The sequence below is a fragment of the Schistocerca nitens genome, chromosome 2 (assembly GCF_023898315.1).
Source record: "Schistocerca nitens isolate TAMUIC-IGC-003100 chromosome 2, iqSchNite1.1, whole genome shotgun sequence".
NCBI classification, from domain to species: domain Eukaryota; kingdom Metazoa; phylum Arthropoda; class Insecta; order Orthoptera; family Acrididae; genus Schistocerca; species Schistocerca nitens.
The window spans coordinates 484521115-484543361 of record NC_064615.1 but is presented as its reverse complement, the minus strand read 5'-3'; the positions used below and the strand labels follow the sequence as shown (position 1 = coordinate 484543361).

The window sequence follows — 22247 nt, the reverse complement described above, 5'->3', positions numbered from 1 at the left end:
TAGAAACTCACGCAAGCGCTATCCGCCAGCAAGACTGAAACACCAGCTGTATGGTAACAGTGACGTTACCTGCAGGGCTGGTTTGAGAACATTTTCCCCCACAAGCGACGTATCACTTGGTCTCCACTTGGCAAAGATCAAAAGTTACGAAAAACTGTTTCAGTCTGATTTCCTGTAGTAGAACATCAAGTGTAGAAATGATGATGGAAAAATCAGTGTCTCTGCTGCAGCCGGATTCTCAAGCAGTAATCCGTATGAGTGGATTAATCTAAGGAAAGAGTACATGTAGCGGAATAGAGCTTTAGCAGCACAGAAAACAGCCCAGACCCGCAACAGGGGTGCAACCAAGTACTATAGCTCGCGCAGCACAGGGTGGCCGATGCGCAGTGGCCAAAGCGTCCGAAGTGCTGCGCGAGTTCATTCGTTTGTTCGGAAGGGGAGGCCGATTAGTGTTTTCCACCTTTCGCCCGTCAGCTACGACAGAATCGAGGCGCACGCCCTAGTCTTTCTCAAATGATATTACAGAAACTATTCGGTGAAAAATTTTTATTTTTCCTTTACTTATAGCTGTATATATCAGGTTCACGATGATGTGCGCATCATTTCGTTGATGGTCGTAGTTTTTGTCATATTTGTGTGGAAGTAAGAAGCTGCACGAAATTCGGAAAAGCTTGTAACGAAAAATAGAGGTCGCTATGATTTGCATTTGGTGCATATTACATAATACGTTGTTGCATATAAAATTCAGCTAACATATTGAATTTTTCTTTAGGCTTGGGTAGAGGTATCTATCTGTCACCAGTCTCGAGAAAATTGATCTGACATAGCACACTCATTTGCGATCGTGCCGGGTCAGCAGTGAAATATCCACAACATTCCTCATATTTCATAACTGGTTTGTGATATCGAAAGCCGGCCGCGGTGGTCTCGCGGTTCTAGGCGCGCAGTCCGGAACCGTGCGACTGCTACGGTCGCAGGTTCGAATCCTGCCTCGGGCATGAATGTGTGTGATGTCCTTAGGTTAGTTAGGTTTAAGTAGTTCTAAGTTCTAGGGGACTGATAACCACAGCAGTTGAGTCCCATAGTGCTCAGAGCCATTTTTTTTGTGATATCGAAAAGAGATTTTGCCAAATGATAGCACGCAAGGAGGAGAGTATTTTGCCATATCACTATTAGGTAAAACTTCATTGTCTAAAATGTTATTCCGCTAACTACAAACTTTTTGATGGAACAATGTAATTTTTAAGGGCCATCGATAGCTGATGAAACGAGAAGTGTTATGGGCTTTGCAACATAAGTGAAGACATTAGACTTTTTTTTGTACCGAAAACGTGCTTTTTTTATAAACTGCTGATGTTACTTTTCCTCAGTTCCTCATTCACTAAACTTAATGGCCTGCCGATGTGGCCGAGCGGTTCTAGGCGACCCTTACGGTCGCGGGTTCGAATCCTGCTGCGGGCTTGGATGTGTGTGATGTCCTTAGGTTAGTTAGGTTTAAGTAGTGTGTAAGCTTAGGGACTGATGACGTTAGCAGTGAAGTCCCATAAGATTTCACACACATTTGAACATTTTTTTCCGAGCAACCCCCTAGCATTGCCGCGCTCCCCAAGCTACCCTAGCCGACAGCGCATCTAGCGGCCACGGCATTTTGGACGCACTATATCCGTCGGACATTGTCCCTGCAACTCAGCAGATGCCGTCATTTCCGTACTGTCCCGTTTGACCAACTGATGCAAAACAACAGCAGGACACTGATCTTCCGCTCCCGCTCCAGAAGTTTCCCTAGGACACAAAAACACGGTGGTTGGTGGTGGTTAGTGTTTAACGTCCCGTCGACAACAAGTCATTAGAGACGGAGCTCATGCTCGGGTTAGGGAAGGAAATCGGCCATGCCCTTTCAAAGGAACCATCCCGGCATTTGCCTGAAGCGATTTAGGGAAATCACGGAAAACCTAAATCAGGATGGCTGGAGACGGGATTGAACCGTCGTCCTCCCGAATGCGAGTCCAGTGTGCTAACCACTGCGCCACATCGCTCGGTCACAAAAACACGACTCTTCCGCAAACTCAGCGCTAAAGTTTGGCCCTTCTGTGACGTACAGCTCGTGCCAGTCGTCTCCTTACTTATTACGACATCTCCGGGCCACGAAGCAACGACCGAAGCCTCTGCCGCCTAAGCCTGGCGCTGCCGGCACCTGGCGCCACCTCCAGGCTCCAGGCCGAGCCGCGACTTCCGGCCAAACGAGCAACGGCCGCCGCCCGCTGCCGCTCACTAGCCGGCAGTCCCGTATTCGTCGCCCGGATAGTCCTTCTGGGCTCGCCTGCCCAGCTGTGGCTAATACCTGGCTCGTCGCCCCCTGTGATCTACTGTCTGCCTGCTGCGTTCATGTATGATCGTTAATGAAGAGTTCTGACAAACGACTGACTGACTACATCGTCGGCACCTCCAACAAGGAACCGCTCGTCCGTACCTTCCGTCAACAACAGGTGGTTACAATACTGTTAAAGAACTGGAGCAGCGAATTACACAGTGTTGTCAAGATTTACCTGATGGTCTTGACAGGGGAGGGGGGCTCGGAGGTGGTAAAATAATTTGTAACTCGCTGCAGAGATAAGTGCAGTATAGCATCCAAATGTGAAGATGACTCGTGGAACACTTTCACTAACAGGTAAGAGTGTACAGTAAATTATAGCATGGTCACATGCTGAAGCGATATTGTACTTCTTGTTAAGGCAGGCCCCAGGTGGTATTTGAGCCCAGTTACATGGGGACTTGAACGAGTTGTTAATATTTCAAATACATTTGTTCTAACGGGAGAATATTTCTCAGTGAAGTCTGTGTCGTTTCGTAACCACACATACACAATTCTACATCTACATTATTACTCTGCAGTTCACAGTTTCGTGTCTGAGAGAGGGTTCATAGAACCACCTTCAAGTTTCTAGAACGAAATTTTCACTCTACAGCGGAGTGTGGGCTGATATGAATCTTCCTGGCCAATTAAAACTGTGTGCCAGACCGAGACTCGAACTCGGGACCTTTGCCTTTCGCGAGCAACTGCTCTACCACCTGAACTACCCAAGCACGACTCACGCCCCGTCCTGACAGCTTTAATTCCTACTTTCCAAAGTTGTGAGGACGGGGCGTGAGTCGTGCTTGGGTAGTTCAGGTGGTAGGGCAGTTGCCCGCGAAAGGCAAAGGTCCCGAGTTCGAGTCTCGGTCTGGCACACAGTTTTAATCTGCCAGGAAGATTCATATCAGCGCACACTCCGCTGTAGAGTGAAAATTTCATTCTAGAAACATCCCCCAGGCTGTGGCTAAGCCATGTCTCCGCAATATCTTTTCTTCCTGGAGTGCTAGTTCTGCAAGGTTCGCAGGAGAGCTTCTGTGAAGTTTGGAAGGTAGGAGACGAGGTACATCTACATCTACATCTACATTTATACTCCGCAAGCCACCCAACGGTGTGTGGCGGAGGGCACTTTACGTACCACTGTCATTACCTCCCTTTCCTGTTCCAGTCGCGTATGGTTCGCGGGAAGAACGACTGTCTGAAAGCCTCCGTACGCGCTCTAATCTCTCTAATTTAACATTCGTGATCTCCTCGGCAGGTATAAGTAGGGGGAAGCAATATATTCGATACCTCATCCAGAAACGCACCCTCTCGAAACCTGACGAGCAAGCTACACCGCGATGCAGAGCGCCTCTCTTGCAGAGTCTGCCACTTGAGTTTATTAAACATCTCCGTAACGCTATCACGGTTACCAAATAACCCTGGTACTGGCGGAATTAAAGCTGTGAGGACGGGGCGTGAGTCGTGCTTGGGTAGCTCAGGTGGTAGAGCACTTGCCCGCGAAAGGCAAAGGTCCCAAGTTCAAGTCTCGGTCCGGTACACAGTTTTAATCTGCCAGGAAGTTTCACCTTCAAGTTGTTTCTCTACCGCTCCATTCTCGAACGTCGCAAGGGAAAAAGGAGAACTTAATTATTTCTGTAAACGTTCTGATTTCTCTTATTTTATCATGACGATCGTTTCTCCCTACCTAAGTGGGTGCCAACAGAATATTTTCGCAATCCAGGAGAAGTTGGTGATTGAAGTTGCACGAGAAGATGCTACCGCAACGAAAAACCCCCTTTTTTTAATGACTGTCACCCTATTTCAAGTATTATGTCCGTGGCACTCTCTCCCCTATTTCGCGATAATGCAAAACGAGCTGCCCTTCTTTGAACTTGTTCGATATCCTCCGTCAGTTCCATCTGATGAGGATCCCACACTGCACAGCAATACTCCTGAAGTCGAGACAGACAAGCGTAGTTCACAGAAAGCAGTCTCTTTAGTAGAGTTCTTCCACTTTATAAATATTCTGCCAATAAATCGCAGTTTTTGTTTTTCTTTACTCAGAACGTAATCTATGTCACCATTCCAGTTTAATTTATTCGTAATTCTAATACCTAAGTAGTTAGCTGAATTTACAGCCTTTAGATTTGCGTGTTTTATCGTGTAACCGCAGTTTAGCGCATTTCTTTTATTTCTACTGCGGATGACTTCACACTTTTCGATATTTGGAGTCAGCTGTCACTTCTCACACCATACCGACATATTGTCTAAAACGTTTTGCAGTTGGTTTTGATCATGTGATGACTTTACAAGACGGCTAATTACAGCAGCATCTACAAACAGTTTGAGAGGGCTGCTTAGACTGTTTCCTACGTCGTTAATGAAGATCGGGAACAGCAGGGGGTGTACAACAATTCCTTGGGGAACGGCAGATATTGCTTCTGTTTCACTCGATGACTTTCCGTCAGTTACTACGAACTTGACCTTTCTGATAGGAACTCACGAAACCTGTCACACAACTGAGGCGATACCCATAGACACGCAATTTTGTTAGAAGACGCTAATAAACGGCACATTTGCGGTTCTATGTTTGCTGGAAATTTTTTGATTCTTTTATCGTATGTAGTTCCACCGGTGTCAATCTTCGCTACTAGTTACGATACCCCTGTAGACCAGTGTTGCAGGACGAAAGTAATTTATGTGGCCCTCGACGCTCAGCCATATTTTACAATAATACGCATCTAGCAACCAACATCTGAATCAAGGAAGGACAACTAACGTTAAGAGATTCTTAAGGGTGTAATGTTCCTAATCAGTCATAAACAAAAACACTCACAGAGACAGTAACAATCTATGACGTGCTTAATTTTAACCGTATTCTATCCGTACACTTCCCACTCTTCGGTTGGTTATGAAAATTCAGACATAAGCCCATCGTGTAAATTATAGGGAACCCTAGAATAAAATCGGTACACATGCGGCTCTACCTTCTGTCCTAGTCTCGGTACTGGCTCTTGAAGAAGAAGCTTGGCCACCACTGCTGTACGGGCTCACGCGTCCTTCTGTCGCCCCTCTCAGTTTGGCGCCCCAAGCGGCATTTGTGTAGCATGCGCCCATAAAACGGCCCTGGTTACCTGCCAGCAATTGGTGGCAGCATTATCTAGAGGAGCGGTGACGTTTAAAAGCGCGCTACGAGAGCGGCCGGCCCACGATACAATCTGCTCACAGTCGGCGTCTGCATATCAGCGCTTTCGCACCTCCTCCATCGTGCACGTTTTCGCTTACGGAAATGAATCCATCTCAGAATGCTCTCAAAAACCTGCCCAAAACCAGGGTAAGTGGCTTTCTCAAATTCTTGGTGTAGTACCGTACTTAATTTCCTTCGAACCTTTAATTCGCAAAGTCTATCTACATTGTCATTTCTAAACAATCCGGATAAAAAGTATTGTTGTTTATAACACAAAACACTATTTCATTTATCCACAAGCTGTGACGGACTCAATCGGACAGTAAATGTGACAACTAATATTTTTCTAAAGATGAAGACACAGTCTACTGAAAAAAAAGGAACAAAATTAAATAAACATTATAGGTACCTGACACAATTAACTTCGAATAAGGAGACTGTTCGTCGTTCAACATAGCAAATTAAATGTACTAAGAGTGATTGCCAGATGGTCTAGCGTATTTAAGCAGTTAAGCAATCGAATCTGTTCTCTTTTGTGGGAATCTTGTGCCTTGTATCTAGTATGTAAGGTGTACTGAGCTGTCTCAGAGCCTGAAGCTTTTTTTCTCTAACAACGACATCAAATTATATAAAATGCAATAGTCAGCAAACAGGTTGCACACAATTAAAAAAACACATTAACCAGGTTTCGACAGTTCTAAGACTGTCTTCATCAGAGTGGTAAAAGTTACATGAAATCACGTAACAACTTTAAAATTTCAGCAACAGTGCCCTCGTCAAATGACATGTTTGTGTTCCATGAGTCAACAATAAACTTGTTATGTGATTTCACGTAACTTTTACCATTCTGATGAACATAGTCTTAGAACTATTGAAACCTGGTTAACGCGTTTAAAACAAATTGTGTGCAGCCGTTTGGCTGACTATTACATTTTATATAATTGTATACACGGTTGCTGAGCTCACAGCCACAAAATGTTTAAAATATGACGACATCAAACATATTTTTCGGAAAGCGTAAATCGATGAATCAACTATGTAGTTACTGCCGGCCACAAATAGTGCCGAGAGGTTCTGACCTATAATGAAACCGAACAGAAGACTGGAGATCATGTCTATACTACAGTCACGTGTATGTTCTTCACGCTGTAAATAATGCCATGGAAAATTTGCCACTCTATCAGCAACGGATATCTTCCGCAACAGTCGAGAGGCTAGTCAGCACGTGTGTGATAATCCCTTACAAGTTACAGATATTCCTACCACTCCAGCAGAACAACTGAAGGGTGTCCGCAAACATCAGAGGTCGCCCTTCGCAGATAAATGTTTGATGAGTATACTACTATCGGTGTTCGCAATTTAAGTTTCCTTGGTACTGATGTAATCAAAAATAATTTCAAAGCGTAGCCACAAAACAAGTGGGCCTGTGGAACATTATTTGGAGTAACTGAAACAGCTGTGAGGAAACCAGCTCAATTATTTTTTCGAATATGTGATACCGATTAAACAAAAACATTGCAGTCACATGATATGGTTACTACAGAAGTTGTTTCAAAATACGGAAAAACGGCGCTAGATAAGTTAGTGTTCGGAGCTTCTTGTTATCTGTCAGAAAAAAGGAGGGTAGGTGGAAAACTACATGTTACGAGAGTTGAGATAAAGGAAGGCTATTGATTTGATGGTCGGTAGTCTTATACGGACAGAGAGAGAAATCTTAGGAAAACACTGAATGTAGGCCTACCGACGTTAATTGAACACTAATTTCAGTATTGGAATGTGTCGTTACTGTCTGTTCGCAGTCGATATAATGAAACATGAATATGTAACGCGAAATAAGACATTAATACACTACTGGCCATTAAAATTGCTACACCACGAAGATGACGTGCTACAGACGCGAAATTTAACCGACAGGAAGAAGATGCTGTGATATGCAAATGATTAGCTTTTCAGAGCATTCACACAAAGTTGGCGCCGGGGGCGACGCCTACAACGTGCTGACGTGAGGAAAGTTTCCAACCGATTTCTCAGACACAAACAGCAGTTGACCGGCGTTGCTTGGTGAAACGTTGTTGTGATGCCTCGTGTGAGGAGGAGAAATGCGTACCATCACGTTTCCAACTTTGAAAAAGGTCGGATTGTAGCCTATTGCGATTGCGATTTATCGTATCGCGACATTGCTGCTCGCGTTGGTCGAGATCCAATGACTGTTAGAAGAATATGGAATCGGTGGGTTCAGGAATGCCGTGCTGGATCCCAACGGCCTCGCATCACTAGCAGTCGAGATGAGAGGCATCTTATCCACATAGCTGTAACGGATCTTGCAGCCACGTCTCAACCCCTGAGTCAACAGATGGGGATGTTTGCAAGACAACAACCATATGCACGAACAGTTCGAGAACGTTTTCAGCAGCATGGACTATCAGCTCGGAGACCATGGCTGCGGTTACCCTTGACGCTGCATCACAGACAGGAGCGCCTGCGATGGTGTACTCAGCGACGAACCTGGGTGCAGGGATGGCAAAACGTCATTTTTTCGGATGAATCCAGTTTCTGTTTACAGCATCATGATGGTCGCATCCGTGTTTGGCGACATCGCGGTGAACGCACATTGGAAGCGTGTATTCGTCATCGCCATACTAGCGTATCACCCGACGTGATGGTATGGGGTGCCATTGGTTACACGTCTCGGCCACCTCTTGTTCGCATTGACGGCACTTTGAACAGTGGACGTTACATTTCAGATGTGTTACGACCCGTGGCTCTACACTTCATTCGATCCCTGCGAAACCCTACAGTTCAGCAGGATAATGTACGACCGCATGTTGCAGGTCCTGTACGGGCCTTTCTGGATTCAGAAAATGTTCGACTGCTGCCCTGACCAGCACATTCTCCAGATCTCTCACCAATTCAAAACGCCTGGTCAATGGTGGCCGAGCAACTGGCTCGTCACAATACGCCAGTCACTACTCTTGATGAACTGTGGTATCGTGTTGAAGTTGCATGGTCTGCTGTACCTGTACACGCCATCCAAGCTCTGTTTGACCCAATGCCCAGGCGTATCAAGACCGTTATTACGGCCAGAGGTGGTTGTTCTGGGTACTGATTTCTCAGGATCTATGCACCCAAATTGCGTGAAAATGTAATCACATGTAAGTTCTAGTATAATATATTTGTCCAATGAATACCCATTTATCATCTGCATTTCTTCTTTTGTAGCAATTTTAATGGCCAGTAGTGTAGTAATATGAGTAACCATATTAACAAGTGACTGAAACTTCAGAAAGGTATATGGCGAAGATGCAAAAGCCAGCTCAACGAAAAAAGAACACAGAAGTACACGTTTCAGTGAGACGATGAGCAGAGCCAAAAGCGAACAGACTTTTGCCGGTCTCTATCTAACATTTTACACCTAAATCTGCATACATACCCTCTAAAATGACCGTAAGCTAGGTGGCAGGGGCTATATGTGAGAAACAGATCTTTCAGATCAAAAATGGAGCAAGGGAAGACTGCCTCGTACACAGCCGTACGAACACACAGTTGGAATTTTGTGGGTAATCTATGGTAGTATTTTTATGTCTATATGTGGCTTTCACGTGAATCAAACAAATCTTCGTTCATCTGGACTGCTCTTCTTTATACACACTAGATGTTCACGGATTCATGGCCATTCGAGCACCATTCCAATATTCACTAGTGTTCAAAAGTTCGAATTACTTGGAAAAGTGAAAGCTGGCAACAGAGGAGGTTAGTAGTCATTGTGAATGTCCATAAGATTTCCTTGCAGCCTTCGTCGGAGTAGTTGGTTCCAAACTTTGAATAGATACATGATTCAAAGATAATGAAAAGCAATTCTTTGCACCCATAATTTCTCATTAGTATTTTCACTTTTGTTGTGAGCAAATTGAAGTTTTTAGCTTAACAATTCAAAAAGTAAAAACGTGTTCTGGGCCCTGTACTTGCACAAGAGAATCCTCCAACACTTCGCCGGCCGCGGTGGTCTCGCGGTTCTAGGCGCGCAGTCCGGAACCGTGCGACTGCTACGGTCGCAGGTTCGAATTCTGCCTCGGGCATGGATGTGTGTGATATCCTTAGGTTAGTTAGGTTTAAGTAGTTCTAAGTTCTAGGGGACTAATGACCACAGCAGTTGAGTCCCATAGTGCTCAGAGCCATTTTAGCCTCCAACACTTCGAAGCTTGTCAGAGACAGACGGCAGTCTGTTGGATGTGCCACCAAGGCTTTGGCGATGGTTGTAAGACACAGTAGATGTCCGTAGGCCAGTAAACGTCGAGAAAAAGTTAAGTATCTCACAACATCTGGCCTTAACTGCAAGACGACCCCAACGATGACTGCAAGCTTATCTACAATTGTCCCGGAGGACACAGCTTCTCGACGAACTCTACGAATACATCAGAGGCTCAGAGTGGTTGGTCCGTACGCCAGATATCCGGCGGTGTGCGTTCATTGACATTTTTACTGCGGAGTCGGCAACAATGAGACTGGATCAGGGCGAATGAACGATTGCGCGCTCTACCGCCTTAGTCCGCTTCTGCTTGCAGGTTGTCTAGTATTTCATATTTGTTTAGAGGGAAGGCTGTAGCTGGCACAATGGCAAGAACATGCTAAAAACGTGCAGTGCACTCATGAAGGAAATCTCACACACAAGATGTCAGTGCGAGCAGTTGTACAACGTGGTTCCAGCATTTAGAGTCTTTCTCAAGAAGCCATGACAACTGAGGTAGAGCAATTCAGGGATGTACTATTTGGATCTCAACAGGTTGGTGTAGCCAATATGGAAGTGTGGTGTAACAGAGAAGCTCGAAGAACTTAAATGTGAATCATTGGAAGAAATACGACATAGTACTTGTGCAACACTGCTGGGAAAATTTAGAGCACCTTAATGCGATGGAATTCTGCGATCATTCTGCCGTCACCGTCTTATTTCTCGCATAGGGGTCATGAGAATAAGACAAGAGAGATTTAGATCCGTACAGGACACCTAGACGGTCAATCATTTGTTCATTTTTCCATTGCCCATTACGCGAATGGCGTAGGACAGAAAAAGAAAACTGCTAATATTGATGCAAAGTACACTCTCACCATATACTTTACTGTGGTTGCGGAGTATGCATGCGGATAAGGAAGGAAAAAGAGCCGGCCGGTGTGGCCGTGCGGTTCTAGGCGCTTCAGTCTGGGACCGCGTGACCGCTACGGTCGCAGGTTCGAATCCTGCCTCGGGCATGGATGTGTGTGATGTCCTTAGGTTAGTTAGGTTTAAGTAGTTCTAAGTTCTAGGCGATTGATGATCACAGATGTTAAGTCCCATAGTGCTCAGAGCCATTTGAACCATTTGAAGGAAAAAGGAAGATTGGGTTTAACGTCCCATCGACATCGAGGTCATTAGAGATGGAGCACAAGCTCGGATTGTGTCAAGGATGGGGGAGGAACTCGGCTGTGCCCTTTTCAAGGAAACCATCCCGGCATTTACCTGGAGTGATTTAGGAAAATCACGGAAAACCTAAATCCGGATGGCCGGACGCGGGTCTGTACCGTCGTCCTCCCGAATGCAAGTCCAGTGTGCTAACCGCTGTACACACACATGCAGATGTACATATAGACGTGGGGAGGCATCATGCTGGATGGGTGTACAGACCCTCAAATATTCAGAGATGGGCAGAGATACAGATATGAGAAACACTGCCTGATCAAATGTATTCGAACAACTATTAGTCAACATTAATATGGGGCGCACCCATCCTTTGCCTTCATGTTTGTTTGAACCCAGTTAGTTGTCTGAATGTCTGTGGGGGAATGGAAGCTCATTCTTCCTCAAGAGCCGAAACTAGAAATGACAGTGCTCTCAGACGCTGTGTTCTGGGCTGAAGTAGATGGTCTAAGTCGTTACGAGGGTGTTACACTGGATTCAAGTCGGGACTCTGGGCACACAAGTTCCATTTCAGGAGTGTTGTTGTTCATAAACCATTGCCTCACAGATGATGCTTTATGACAGGGTGCATTGTCATGCTGATTCAAACAATCATCACCTCTGAACTGTTACTTTGCTGTATACAGTACACATTGCTGATAGTGTTTTCATATCCTTCTGAACGTTGCACTTTCTTACTTGCAAAAAGGTAGCCACACTGTAACCATGAAAAACTCCCTCATACCGTAACACCACTTACTCTCCGCTTCACTGTTGGTACTACACATGATGGCTGGTAAAGTTCTCCAGGCATTCGCCAAACGCAAACCCTTCTGTTTGATTGCCACAGGAGGTAGCCTGATTAATTACACCAAATCAGTCGTTTCCAGTCATCCACTGTCCAATGGCGACGCTTTTTATACCACCTCAAATGTTACCTACCATTGGCTACCCAAATGCGTGGCCTGTGGAGAGCTGATCGATCATTGTACCCCATTCCTTTTAATTCCCTACTCGCAGTCATAGTGCTAGCTAGACTGCTGATAGCACTTCGGACCTCACGAGTGATTCATCCTGCCGATCTCATGCGATTTTTGACAACCACTGTTCGCAATGATGGACAATCTCTGTCCGTCAGTACATCAGGTCTTCCTGGTCTTGATTTAGTTGTGGCCCTTCCTTCAAGTTTCAGCCCCACAATCGTCAAGAGTCGACTTGGACAGCTTTAGAAGGGTTGAAGTCAGGTGACATCCAATGACTTGTCCACGTTCAAAGTCACTTAGTTACTGCTTTTCCCTCACAACGCAATACTTCCCGCCGCATTTATACCGGCGTGCCTCTCGTGACATTTAGTAGTCAGTTCCTTTCATGAACGAGAATGTTCGTCCTCAACTAACTTCCGCAGTGGAATCCTTCTCAGAATGCCGTGGAGGTTTCCGGAGGTCAATCCTATGCAGCACATCATGGGGATATTCGGAATACGAATTTCAGCCAATCGGTTTTGTTGCATCCTATAGATTAGGAGGTCAATTGGAGTTGTACTCTCTACCGCAAACTCACTTTCAAATGTCGTGCTAAGGAAGATTAATATTGTAGAATGACACTGATACACTTCTGTTTCAGCCCGCATCTCGTGGTCGTGCGGTAGCGTTCTCGCTTCCCACGCCCGGGTTCCCGGGTTCGATTCCCGGCGGGGTCAGGGATTTTCTCTGCCTCGTGATGGCTGGGTGTTGTGTGCTGTCCTTAGGTTAGTTAGGTTTAAGTAGTTCTAAGTTCTAGGGGACTTATGACCACAGCAGTTGAGTCCCATAGTGCTCAGAGTCATTTGAACCATTTTGAACTTCTGTTTCAACTGGGATTGCCTGGAGACACGCTTTTTGAATTACGAATGCCATCTTTGTTAAGACGAATGTCAGGTGAGTCAGAAAATGTGAAAACATTACCGATGATAAATATGATGAGTGAAAACTATTAATGCTGGTGTGGGCTACATCAGTGATATCGTGAGATTTAAATAGTTGCAGTGTAATAGAAGAGAAAGTGGTCAAATAAAAGTAGCCGACTAATCGATAGCTTAACTGACAGCTATCAGGTGAATTAATTGGTTTTTATTGGAGTTGAAAGAAGGGGAAGAACATAAATTTAAACTACTTCATTTTCTGTGCGCTCTATGCCTTGTCCATCCTCTCCCACTGATGATTTACTCTCTAGGATCTTTCACTGTCTTCATCTTAGTCGCTCCTTTATCCTCACATTTCAGAGCAGAGACCGATGAGGAATCATTCTACCAACAATAAGGGCCGCAAATGGGGAAATCTACTGACATAAGGGACTTTGACAAAGGACAGACTGCTAAGTCTAGACGCCTGGGAACGACCATCTTGGAAAGAGTGAAGCTGGTCAGCTGTTCGCATGCTACTGTCGTGAGTGTCTATGGAAAATGGTTGAAGGATGGTGAAACCATGAGTAGGCAGCAAGGTGTTGGACGTCGACCCACATCACAGAATGTAGAGCTCAGAGGTTTCCCACTTTATAACACAGGATAGGCTGTGAACTGTGGTAGATCTGACAACAGAGTACAATGATGTTGTTGGCACAAGTGTTTTAGGGCACACCATTCAGTCACATTGTTGAACATGTGGGTCCACAATAGATGACACCTATATGTCCTCACGTCGACACAACACGTCGTCAGTTGCGACTGCAGTCGGTATGCGATCATCGAGATTGGGCCGTGGATCAATGGAAACGTGTAGCCTGGTCGGATGGATTACATTTCTTGGTATACCAGGTCGATGGTCGTGTCCAGATACACCATTATCAGTGCAAACGGCTGTTCAAAACACACAACGTACCAGGTACACAGACTAGTGGGTGCAGTACTATACTGTAGGGGAACATACGCCTAGTATTCCATGGAACTTGTGGCATTAATCTAAGGCCCCATGACAGCTGTTGCGCACCACCTGTGTCCATTCATGTTTGATGTCTTCCCCTATGCTAATGACATCTTTTAATAAGATAACTGTCCATGTCACAAGGCGAGAATCGTGCTACAGTGGCTTCAGGAGAGTAATAGCGAACTCGCGTTGATGGTCTGTTCGCCAAATTCGCCTGATCTGAACCCGATGGAACACATCAGGGACATCACAGGACGGGAGCTTCTCGCCCACAAAGCACTGGCCCGCATTTTACAGAAATTGCGCGACCTGTGTGTAGACATCTGGAGTTGCATAGCTTCGGATACCTGCCAAGGACTTGTAGATGCCACGCAGAACCACTGCTGTATTGCGTTCCTAACGTGGTCTGACATGCTCTTATTTAGGTGATCATAGGGTTTTGGCTGAAGAATGTACATCATGCCCATTATTTTGATTTTCATTGGGTATGTTTCCAAGAATGACCCTTTTTCATGTTGACTTGCATGATAATAGGATGGGCTGAAAAATAACGCCTCCGAATTTTTATGTGAGAACTTTTAAAGATTTTTAAAATAAAACAAACGTCATTAACATTCTACATTTTTATTCTTCATGTCTCTATATTAGCAGCCCTCTGCCGCTAGAGGGCTCCGAATCATAGGATGTAACATGGCGGTGTGTTATGTAACTATGTTGGTGCGTGAGAAACAGCTTGCTGTAATCAATTTTTAAATTTGGAAAGTTCGTCCTCACATGGGGCAACCTCTCTTTCAGCACGACAATGCCAGACCACACACGAGTGCTGGGCCATCTGCAGCAATCCGGCGCCTTGGTTTCACTGTCATCGATTATTTTCCATACAGTCCCGACTTGCCGCCATCCGATTTTCATGTGTTTCCACAACTTAAAGAACACCTTGAAGGACCTCACTTTTATAGTGATGACGTGGTGCAAGCAGAGGTGAAGTTGTCGCTTCGTCAACACAGTCAAACATTCTACAGTGAAACAATCAACAAACTGGTCTCTTGTTGGGAGAAATATATTCGTCGAAAGGGTTACTATGCTGAGAAATGAATATGTAGACATGAAGAACGAAGATGCAGAATGTTAGTAACATTTATTTCACTTAAAAACCTTTAAGAGTTTCTACATAAAAAAAATCTTAGGCTTTGCTTTTCAGCACGCCCTCGTAGTTGATAAAGAAAAAAACTTTCTTTCAGGTCCTACGAACGAGACTTAAACGTGTTTCTGCTTCTTTTTCTCGTGCCTTTGTTTGGTATCGGAGCAGGGTCGCCATGGGTATCAACGGATTTTCCCTTTTAGTTTCCGGAGTGGCCGGATGCCCTTCCTGGTGCCACAGACTTAATTATATTTCAAAGAATGTGTCTCAGAATTTTAAAATTTTGAACACGGCTGGAGCACGAACTGTAGAATGAAATCTTCTTGAAGAAATAATAAATAGCCAATCAGTTGCATACTGTAAGATTTATTTAAACTCATTGACCATAGTTCCAACGGTTATAAAAACGACTTCTTCAGAAGGAAGTAGTGACAACTTAAACAGGTTAACAGTGAAAACATATTAAGATTAAAACTGCTTGACATGATGTGGATTGTGAGCAAAGTTGCCATGCGAATATTTGTCTGCAAAGAGACAGATTTGACTTCCTACAGTTATCTATATATGAGTAATGAAAAACAAATAACTACTTATTTAACATCCGTTTATTTTTGTGGTCATTATCTACAGTACGTCAGTGATATTATCTAACGGTAGATTGCAAAGGTGTTTGTCAGTAATCTGTGTGTTAATAACAGTACACACTTAAACGGGTGTTATCTCCGTGCAATCATTCTTCGCTTATCATGTCTGTGATTTGACAAAACAGCTTACATACATGTCGACAGACGAATGTTGCGGGTAATGATAGCCATGTGCGAGGCCGTTGATAAGCTGCACATGGCTTGTGGGTATTTCCAGCTGGATAGCGCGTCAAGAAGCTCGGTAACGAATCCCCGAGTTCATGTTTGGCGAACCTGGGACTCCAGAGCTGGAGACTGGTCTACAATGCGTATCCTTCATTGCCCTAGCTTCTTGGTGCAACTGCAGACCGTCTTGTGTTTCAGATAGTGGCGACCGTGGCTTAATCATCCTAGTCGCGACGACAGTACATATACTTACACGAGAGTAAGCACCCGCTCTTCTACAGCGGTATCACGATTCCTCGAGCACACAATTTTGTGTTTTATTTGATCACTAATTCCCTAATTGATCAATTGAGCTTCTAGAAATAGGAGTGATCCACTGAATGTCTCTGACATTCATTCTGAAAAAGGAACACAAACAAGCTGTCCCAAAATGTCTGTTACGGAAATGGTTAAACCCAGTAGGACTACACTGACGGAAAAAGATTTGCAACACCAAGAAGGGGTTATGCGACGTAAACGAAAGTTGGTAGGCGTGTTCCTACACCTGAAAGATGAGGTCCATTCATTTCCCGCTAGCCGCATAAGAGTGGTGCTGGTAGCGCCACTATAAGGATGCAAATCAGGTTTCTGTGCAGTAAAGGTTGTGAGCGTTAGATACCTTTGAGATTCCACGTTGTGAGCGGATGGTGGTCGAAAATGCCTTTACACCTATAAAGACGCCATTATCGATACGTCATTGAGTTTGAACGAGATTGTGTAATAGGGCTACGAGAAGCTGGATGTTCCTTCTGCGGTACTGCAGAAAGACTTGGCTAGAATGACAACCTGATTACAAACGACTTGCAGGTCCTGGATGTGCGTGAAGAAAACTACTCACTGTACCTACGACTTGAGTCACTTACACAGAAGCACAACACGGCCCGCACTACAATCGATACATTAAAATACCAACACACATGCCGATCTATGGGACCCACAGCCACCTTGTTGGCTGCACCAGACCCACGCCCACAGCCAATCTGGGCGGATAAGTTGACGCAAGTGCGTACTTTGTGCTTTGCCTCACCTGCTTCCCCAGCCGATGCCAGTGTCTCCCCAACTGTGTATCCATGAACAATATAGAATGGGATGCTCCATAGGATCATCAATACACTGGGACCCACAAAGCACGTAGACTAGATCCTCAAATACTCAACACTGTAAAAGCCAGTCAAATGATGTCATGTGGTGTACTTCAGCAATCTGACAGTCCGTGGGCCTCACAAATAAAAGTGGTCCCGAAGAAAGATGGATCAGTCTGTGTGTGCAGTAATTACCATACATTGAATGCTCGAATTGTACATGATTTCTAACCAGTGCCAAACATTCAAGACTTTACCCGCAAACTAGCAGGGTACTGTGTTTTCTGTCAGTGACTGCAAGAAAGCTTACTACCAGATTCCAATGCATCCGGATAATATTCAAAAAACTGCCACCGTCACGCCTTTTGGTTTGTTCGAGTTCTTTGTCATACCATACAGACTCAAAAATGCGGCCCAGACATGGCCTAGTTTCATTGACAGTGTACTTTTTAATGTCCCCAATTGCTAGACGATACATTAGTGTTATCCAAAGACGATACATTAGTGTTAGCCAAAGACGCTGAAGAGCGTGACAGACACCTCAGACAAGTTCTTGGTGCCTTAGACAGAGTGTGGTTCGAAATCAACAGGGACAAAATACGGCTTCGCCAAAAACAAGTCGCATTTCAGGGATACACTGTCGCTGTTTCAGGACGACCAGTTGGCGCTCGTTCGAAATCTTCCACGACCACAAACATTCCATAACCTACAGCGGTATCTCAGCATCTTGAATTTTTATTGGACAGTCAGGCTCCCCTCACTGATGCATTAAAAGAACCAAAAACCCACGGACATTGCCAGCTCACGTGGATCGAAGACGTACAAGTGGCTTTCCCACGTTCAGTCGACAGTTTGGTTTCAGGCAGTGGCTTTAGCCCACCTTGTGCCAGTTGCGCCTCTTACAACCACTACCGACGCCAGCAAGATAGAAGTATGGGTGGTACTCCAACAAATCACAGACAAGCAAGTGCAACTGCTGTGGTTTTTCTCCAAAAAGCTCTCAAAATCCCAAACGCAATATTTTGCATTTGACCAAGAACTTGTAGCAATCTACAAAGCTGTCCACTATTTCAATGAAGATATCGATGGGCGAGCAGTTGTGATTTATACAGACCATAAGCTGGTCACAGACACAATTTAACATCTGTTGACACGAGTTATTCCTAGACAATTGAGATACTTGGACTATATTTCTCAGTTTACTATGGATGTCTGCTATTTAGGAGGAGTTGATAACATTGTGGTGCACTGCCTTTAATGGGTCAGTACCATATAACTTCAACTGGACTATCTCCAAATGTCAAAAAATGGTTCAAATGGCTCTGAGCACTATGGAACTTAACAGCTATGGTCATCAGTCCCCTAGAACTTAGAAATACTTAAACCTAACTAACCTAAGGACAACACACAACACCCAGTCATAACGAGGCAGAGAAAATCCCTGACCCCGCCGGGAATCGAACCCGGGACCCCGTGCTCGGGAAGCGAGAACGCTACCGCGAGACCACGAGCTGCGGACATCTCCAAATGTCCCGCGGACAGATGTCAGATCTATTGATTATGGCGCTCACTTCTGACGCAGCGACCAGTCTGGAGATTGAACAATGTCAATTATCAGAGATAGAAGCAGTTCTACTCTGTGATACTTCACTTGGAAAACGACAGCCACTGGTCCAAGTGCCTTTTGTGAAGCCATTTTTCAGTCGTCGCACAATCTCTCCCATCCAGGAATACAGACCACAATGAAGCTTGTCCCTGACTGCCAAATGTTAAGAAATACTGCAAAGTGTGGACACTCGCGTGCACTGCCTGTCAACAAAGCAGAGTCAGCCATCACTTGCAACCACCACTAGGTTACTTCACAATTCTGTGTGGACAATTTTGTCACATTAATGTGGACACTGTCAGCCCTTTACCAGAATTGTTGGACAAAAATATATGCTCTCGATGACTGATCATCTCACACAATGGGTTGAGGTGACACTGACAACTGACATGATGGTGGAAGCCACAGCTATAGCGTTTGTGCATACATAGGTTGCCTCGTTCAGCTGCTCACTCATGTTTATAACGGACCAAGGACAACAGTTTTGAGGCCCCATTGTTTGAAGCATTATGCATCATGTGTGGCATCAACCACTGGCGTATGACAGCATACCACCTGCAGAGTAAAGGTCTTGTCGGGAGGTGGCACAGAAGAACGAAAGCAGTGCTGATGTGTCGTGGCTGTGAATGAGCAGAGGCGCTCCCTTTGGTCTTGCTAGGAGTGCACACTGCCAAGAGAGAGGATCTACAGGCATCACTTGCTGAATTGCTCTATGGAGAGACATTGCAACTACTGGCACACCTTTACATACCACCCACAGATGATGACCCACAACAAAATGGCTCTGAGCACTATGCGACTTAACTTCTGAGATCATCAGTCGCCTAGAACTTAGAACTAATTAAACCTAACAAACCTAAGGACATCACACACATCCATGCCCGAGGCAGGATTCGAACCTGCAACCGTAGCGGTCGCTCGGTTCCAGACTGTAGCGCCTAGAACCGCACGGCCACTCCATCCGGTGACCCACAACCATTACAGGAAATACTACAAGTGGTATGGAGAACAATTCAGTACACCGCTATCCCATCGAATTGGCCCCACATAGCACTGTCTACCTTCATACACAAGACACTGGCCACAATGCGGTTCATTATGCTGTCTCACGACACAGTCCAACCTGCATTCACACATCCCTACAAGGGCCTATGCCGAGTTATCAGCCACAGTGACAACACCTTCCGAATTGAGGTCAACGGCAAACTGACAATGGTGGCCATCAGATGTTTCACATGGGCGTGGACCCTGGAAGGTCTCTCCACCGACTGCACACAAATTTCGTCGTTGCTGCCCAACTCAATGGAATGTTAACGACTGGCATCACTCAGGCAGTGGCTGACAACAGTGGATAACGAATCACCACCTTCCATCTCAGTGATCAGCTGACCGCGAAGCCTCCCACAACACCTCAGGTATTACGAACTCACATAAGCGATGGCAGTCATTCATCACAGTGACAGCACCTCCACCTGTGCTCTGCACTCCAGGGGGCTCTGCGAGGACTCTGTGCCTTCATATAAACCGGTTAGTACAGAATGCACTTCAGTTGGGATTTTCCCCTATCGTATCACCTATACCATGTGAATGCACCACAAATCCAATCACTTGGGTTAGGAGTCTCTTGATTACCAATAAGGAAGTAATTAATGGATAACATATTTATTTCTGTATGTCTGTTATTACAAATGTTCATTCGTTCTACAGTGTATTTACCTTTCTTACAGTTCTTTTGATATGAGCCGTCTGATGTGAAACTTGCGTTCTTGTTGGCTGAACATTGTTGTATAACGTGTTGTAGTTTCACGTTTGCTGTGTTTCTTCTGTGTCGTTTCTTTGCCGATCACTGCGGACTACTGGTAACAGGATACAATATTACTGTTAAACGACAGTAGAAAATATTAAGAGAGTTAAATACGGAATCATTTTATTTAGTGATTGCGAAATTTGCCAACAGGGTAACGAGAAACACAGAAGAAGGTGGTAAACTTATTTGTTTTATTTATATACGCTACCAGCTAAGAAAACCAAATAGGTTATATGTTTAACGTACATAAAATGTAGGTACCAGTTACTGATGTTCAACATGATAATAAAATCTTATTGTTTTAATTCATTTACTTCCGAATACAGTAAAGATTTACTTGCCACTGAGACACTAAGAGTGGGACAGATCTTTTGACACCAATCCTGCAGTGGTGCAGGTTTTGGTGCCAGATTTCACACCGTGCGAGCATCCACCCTGGTGGACATTCGTTTGTGAAAATGTGACGAAAATAATTTCCTGTGAGGCACTAAACCATTAGAAAACATGACTTTATCCAGTAGCTCCATAATGTAGTTGCTAAGGCTCTAGGCTTGAAACTAAAGTTTGAAAGACACCACTGGGCTACAGCTAAACGTAAACAGTGCCTTAGATCTGAATCGAATGAACACGTTTGATATGCTCATCGTCCCTCTACAACTCAGATGTATTTAATAATTTTCACACATTGGAAACGGAAAGAGGTGGTCCTGACGAGTGAGTCACGGGTGTGGTTCTTGTCAAGGGCGCTCATACCTTTGGGCAAGTGGACGGGGGAGGGAGGGTGCTCCCCTCCCCTCAGCCCCTCTAGCTCTCGGTGAAAGGAACCAGTACAGTGCAAAGTGTTTTTCTTTCAGGGAATCGATTTATGGTCGATATTACGCAAGTTTTTTTTTAACAGGATCGTAACAGGAACATTTTTATGGCTACTTACATTTGTCTTCCAAAATATCAAAAATACTCCATACCACAGGTGCTGTCCAGCCACAAACTATTGTATGGGCGCCCGTTGTTCTCGTTGAAGTTATTAGTCGATAATGTGGATCGAGGGGATCATCTCTAAATACTAATGTAAAAGAACAGTAACTTAGACAGTCGTTTATTATAAAATATTTCGCAGGAGCAACATTACATTATAAACAGACCTAATAGTTAACGCTCTCACATCCTAGATATGAGTAGAAATCGTAAAATGAAAATTGTGTAGTTAAAAAGTTGCCAGAAACTGAAAAGTTAAGTCCACAAGGAGGAGAATAAAATGGTCCCGTAACTAAATCACTAGAACATTCAAATAAATTAAGAACACAGTTTCGTGACAGATATGACGATTGTGTCGTTCGGGTGATACACCCAGGAAGGTACACCCAGGAACCCAAATAACAGAATCATAGTTGAGCCATCGGCAGCCAGAGCATGATTTGAAACGAGATCCCTTCCATGCCTTAACTGAAAACGAGACTATTCCTGTCTCATTACTAACCTCCAGCCTCACTTTGCTATCAGAACTTACCAAATTGAGGCGAAAAGACAAACTGCGACTTCAGGAAAAGCATCTGTGCTGCACACGCTGCCCATGGCCTGCCCAGAGCATGACTTCATCTCCTCGGCCACTGTCCACCTAAAGAAAATTGCTGTAGCTCAGCCTTGACCAACAGTACTGCTTTGCTTCGCATCCAGACTGAGAATCCGTTCATCTTCGCTCCCCAGCCGAAAGTAAAGCTAAAACGATGCTGCTGTGAGTCCACAGCAGAGAGACCGCCAAATATTACATATTTTCCAATCATACAGAATGTTAGGAATACTGCCAATGAGAGGCAACATAGAAAACATTGTCCTCTCTTGTCCACATAGTTTGTTCTTATTTGGGCGAATCGCAAATTTTTTCAGTTTCAACAATTTTACAACATTTAGGTCAAGAC

General features: G+C 44.7%; 1 protein-coding gene across 1 annotated transcript in view; it reads left to right on the top strand.

Moving 5' to 3' along the window:
* Positions 1-5512: 5512 nt before the first annotated feature.
* The window catches only part of LOC126236422 (adenosine deaminase-like), a 105719-nt gene continuing 88984 nt past the window's right edge, over positions 5513-22247 (top strand). The window contains exon 1 of the mRNA XM_049945725.1: positions 5513-5666. Coding sequence (XP_049801682.1) covers positions 5622-5666 — 45 coding nt within the window. The 5' untranslated portion in view covers positions 5513-5621. The remainder of the gene's footprint in view (positions 5667-22247) is intronic.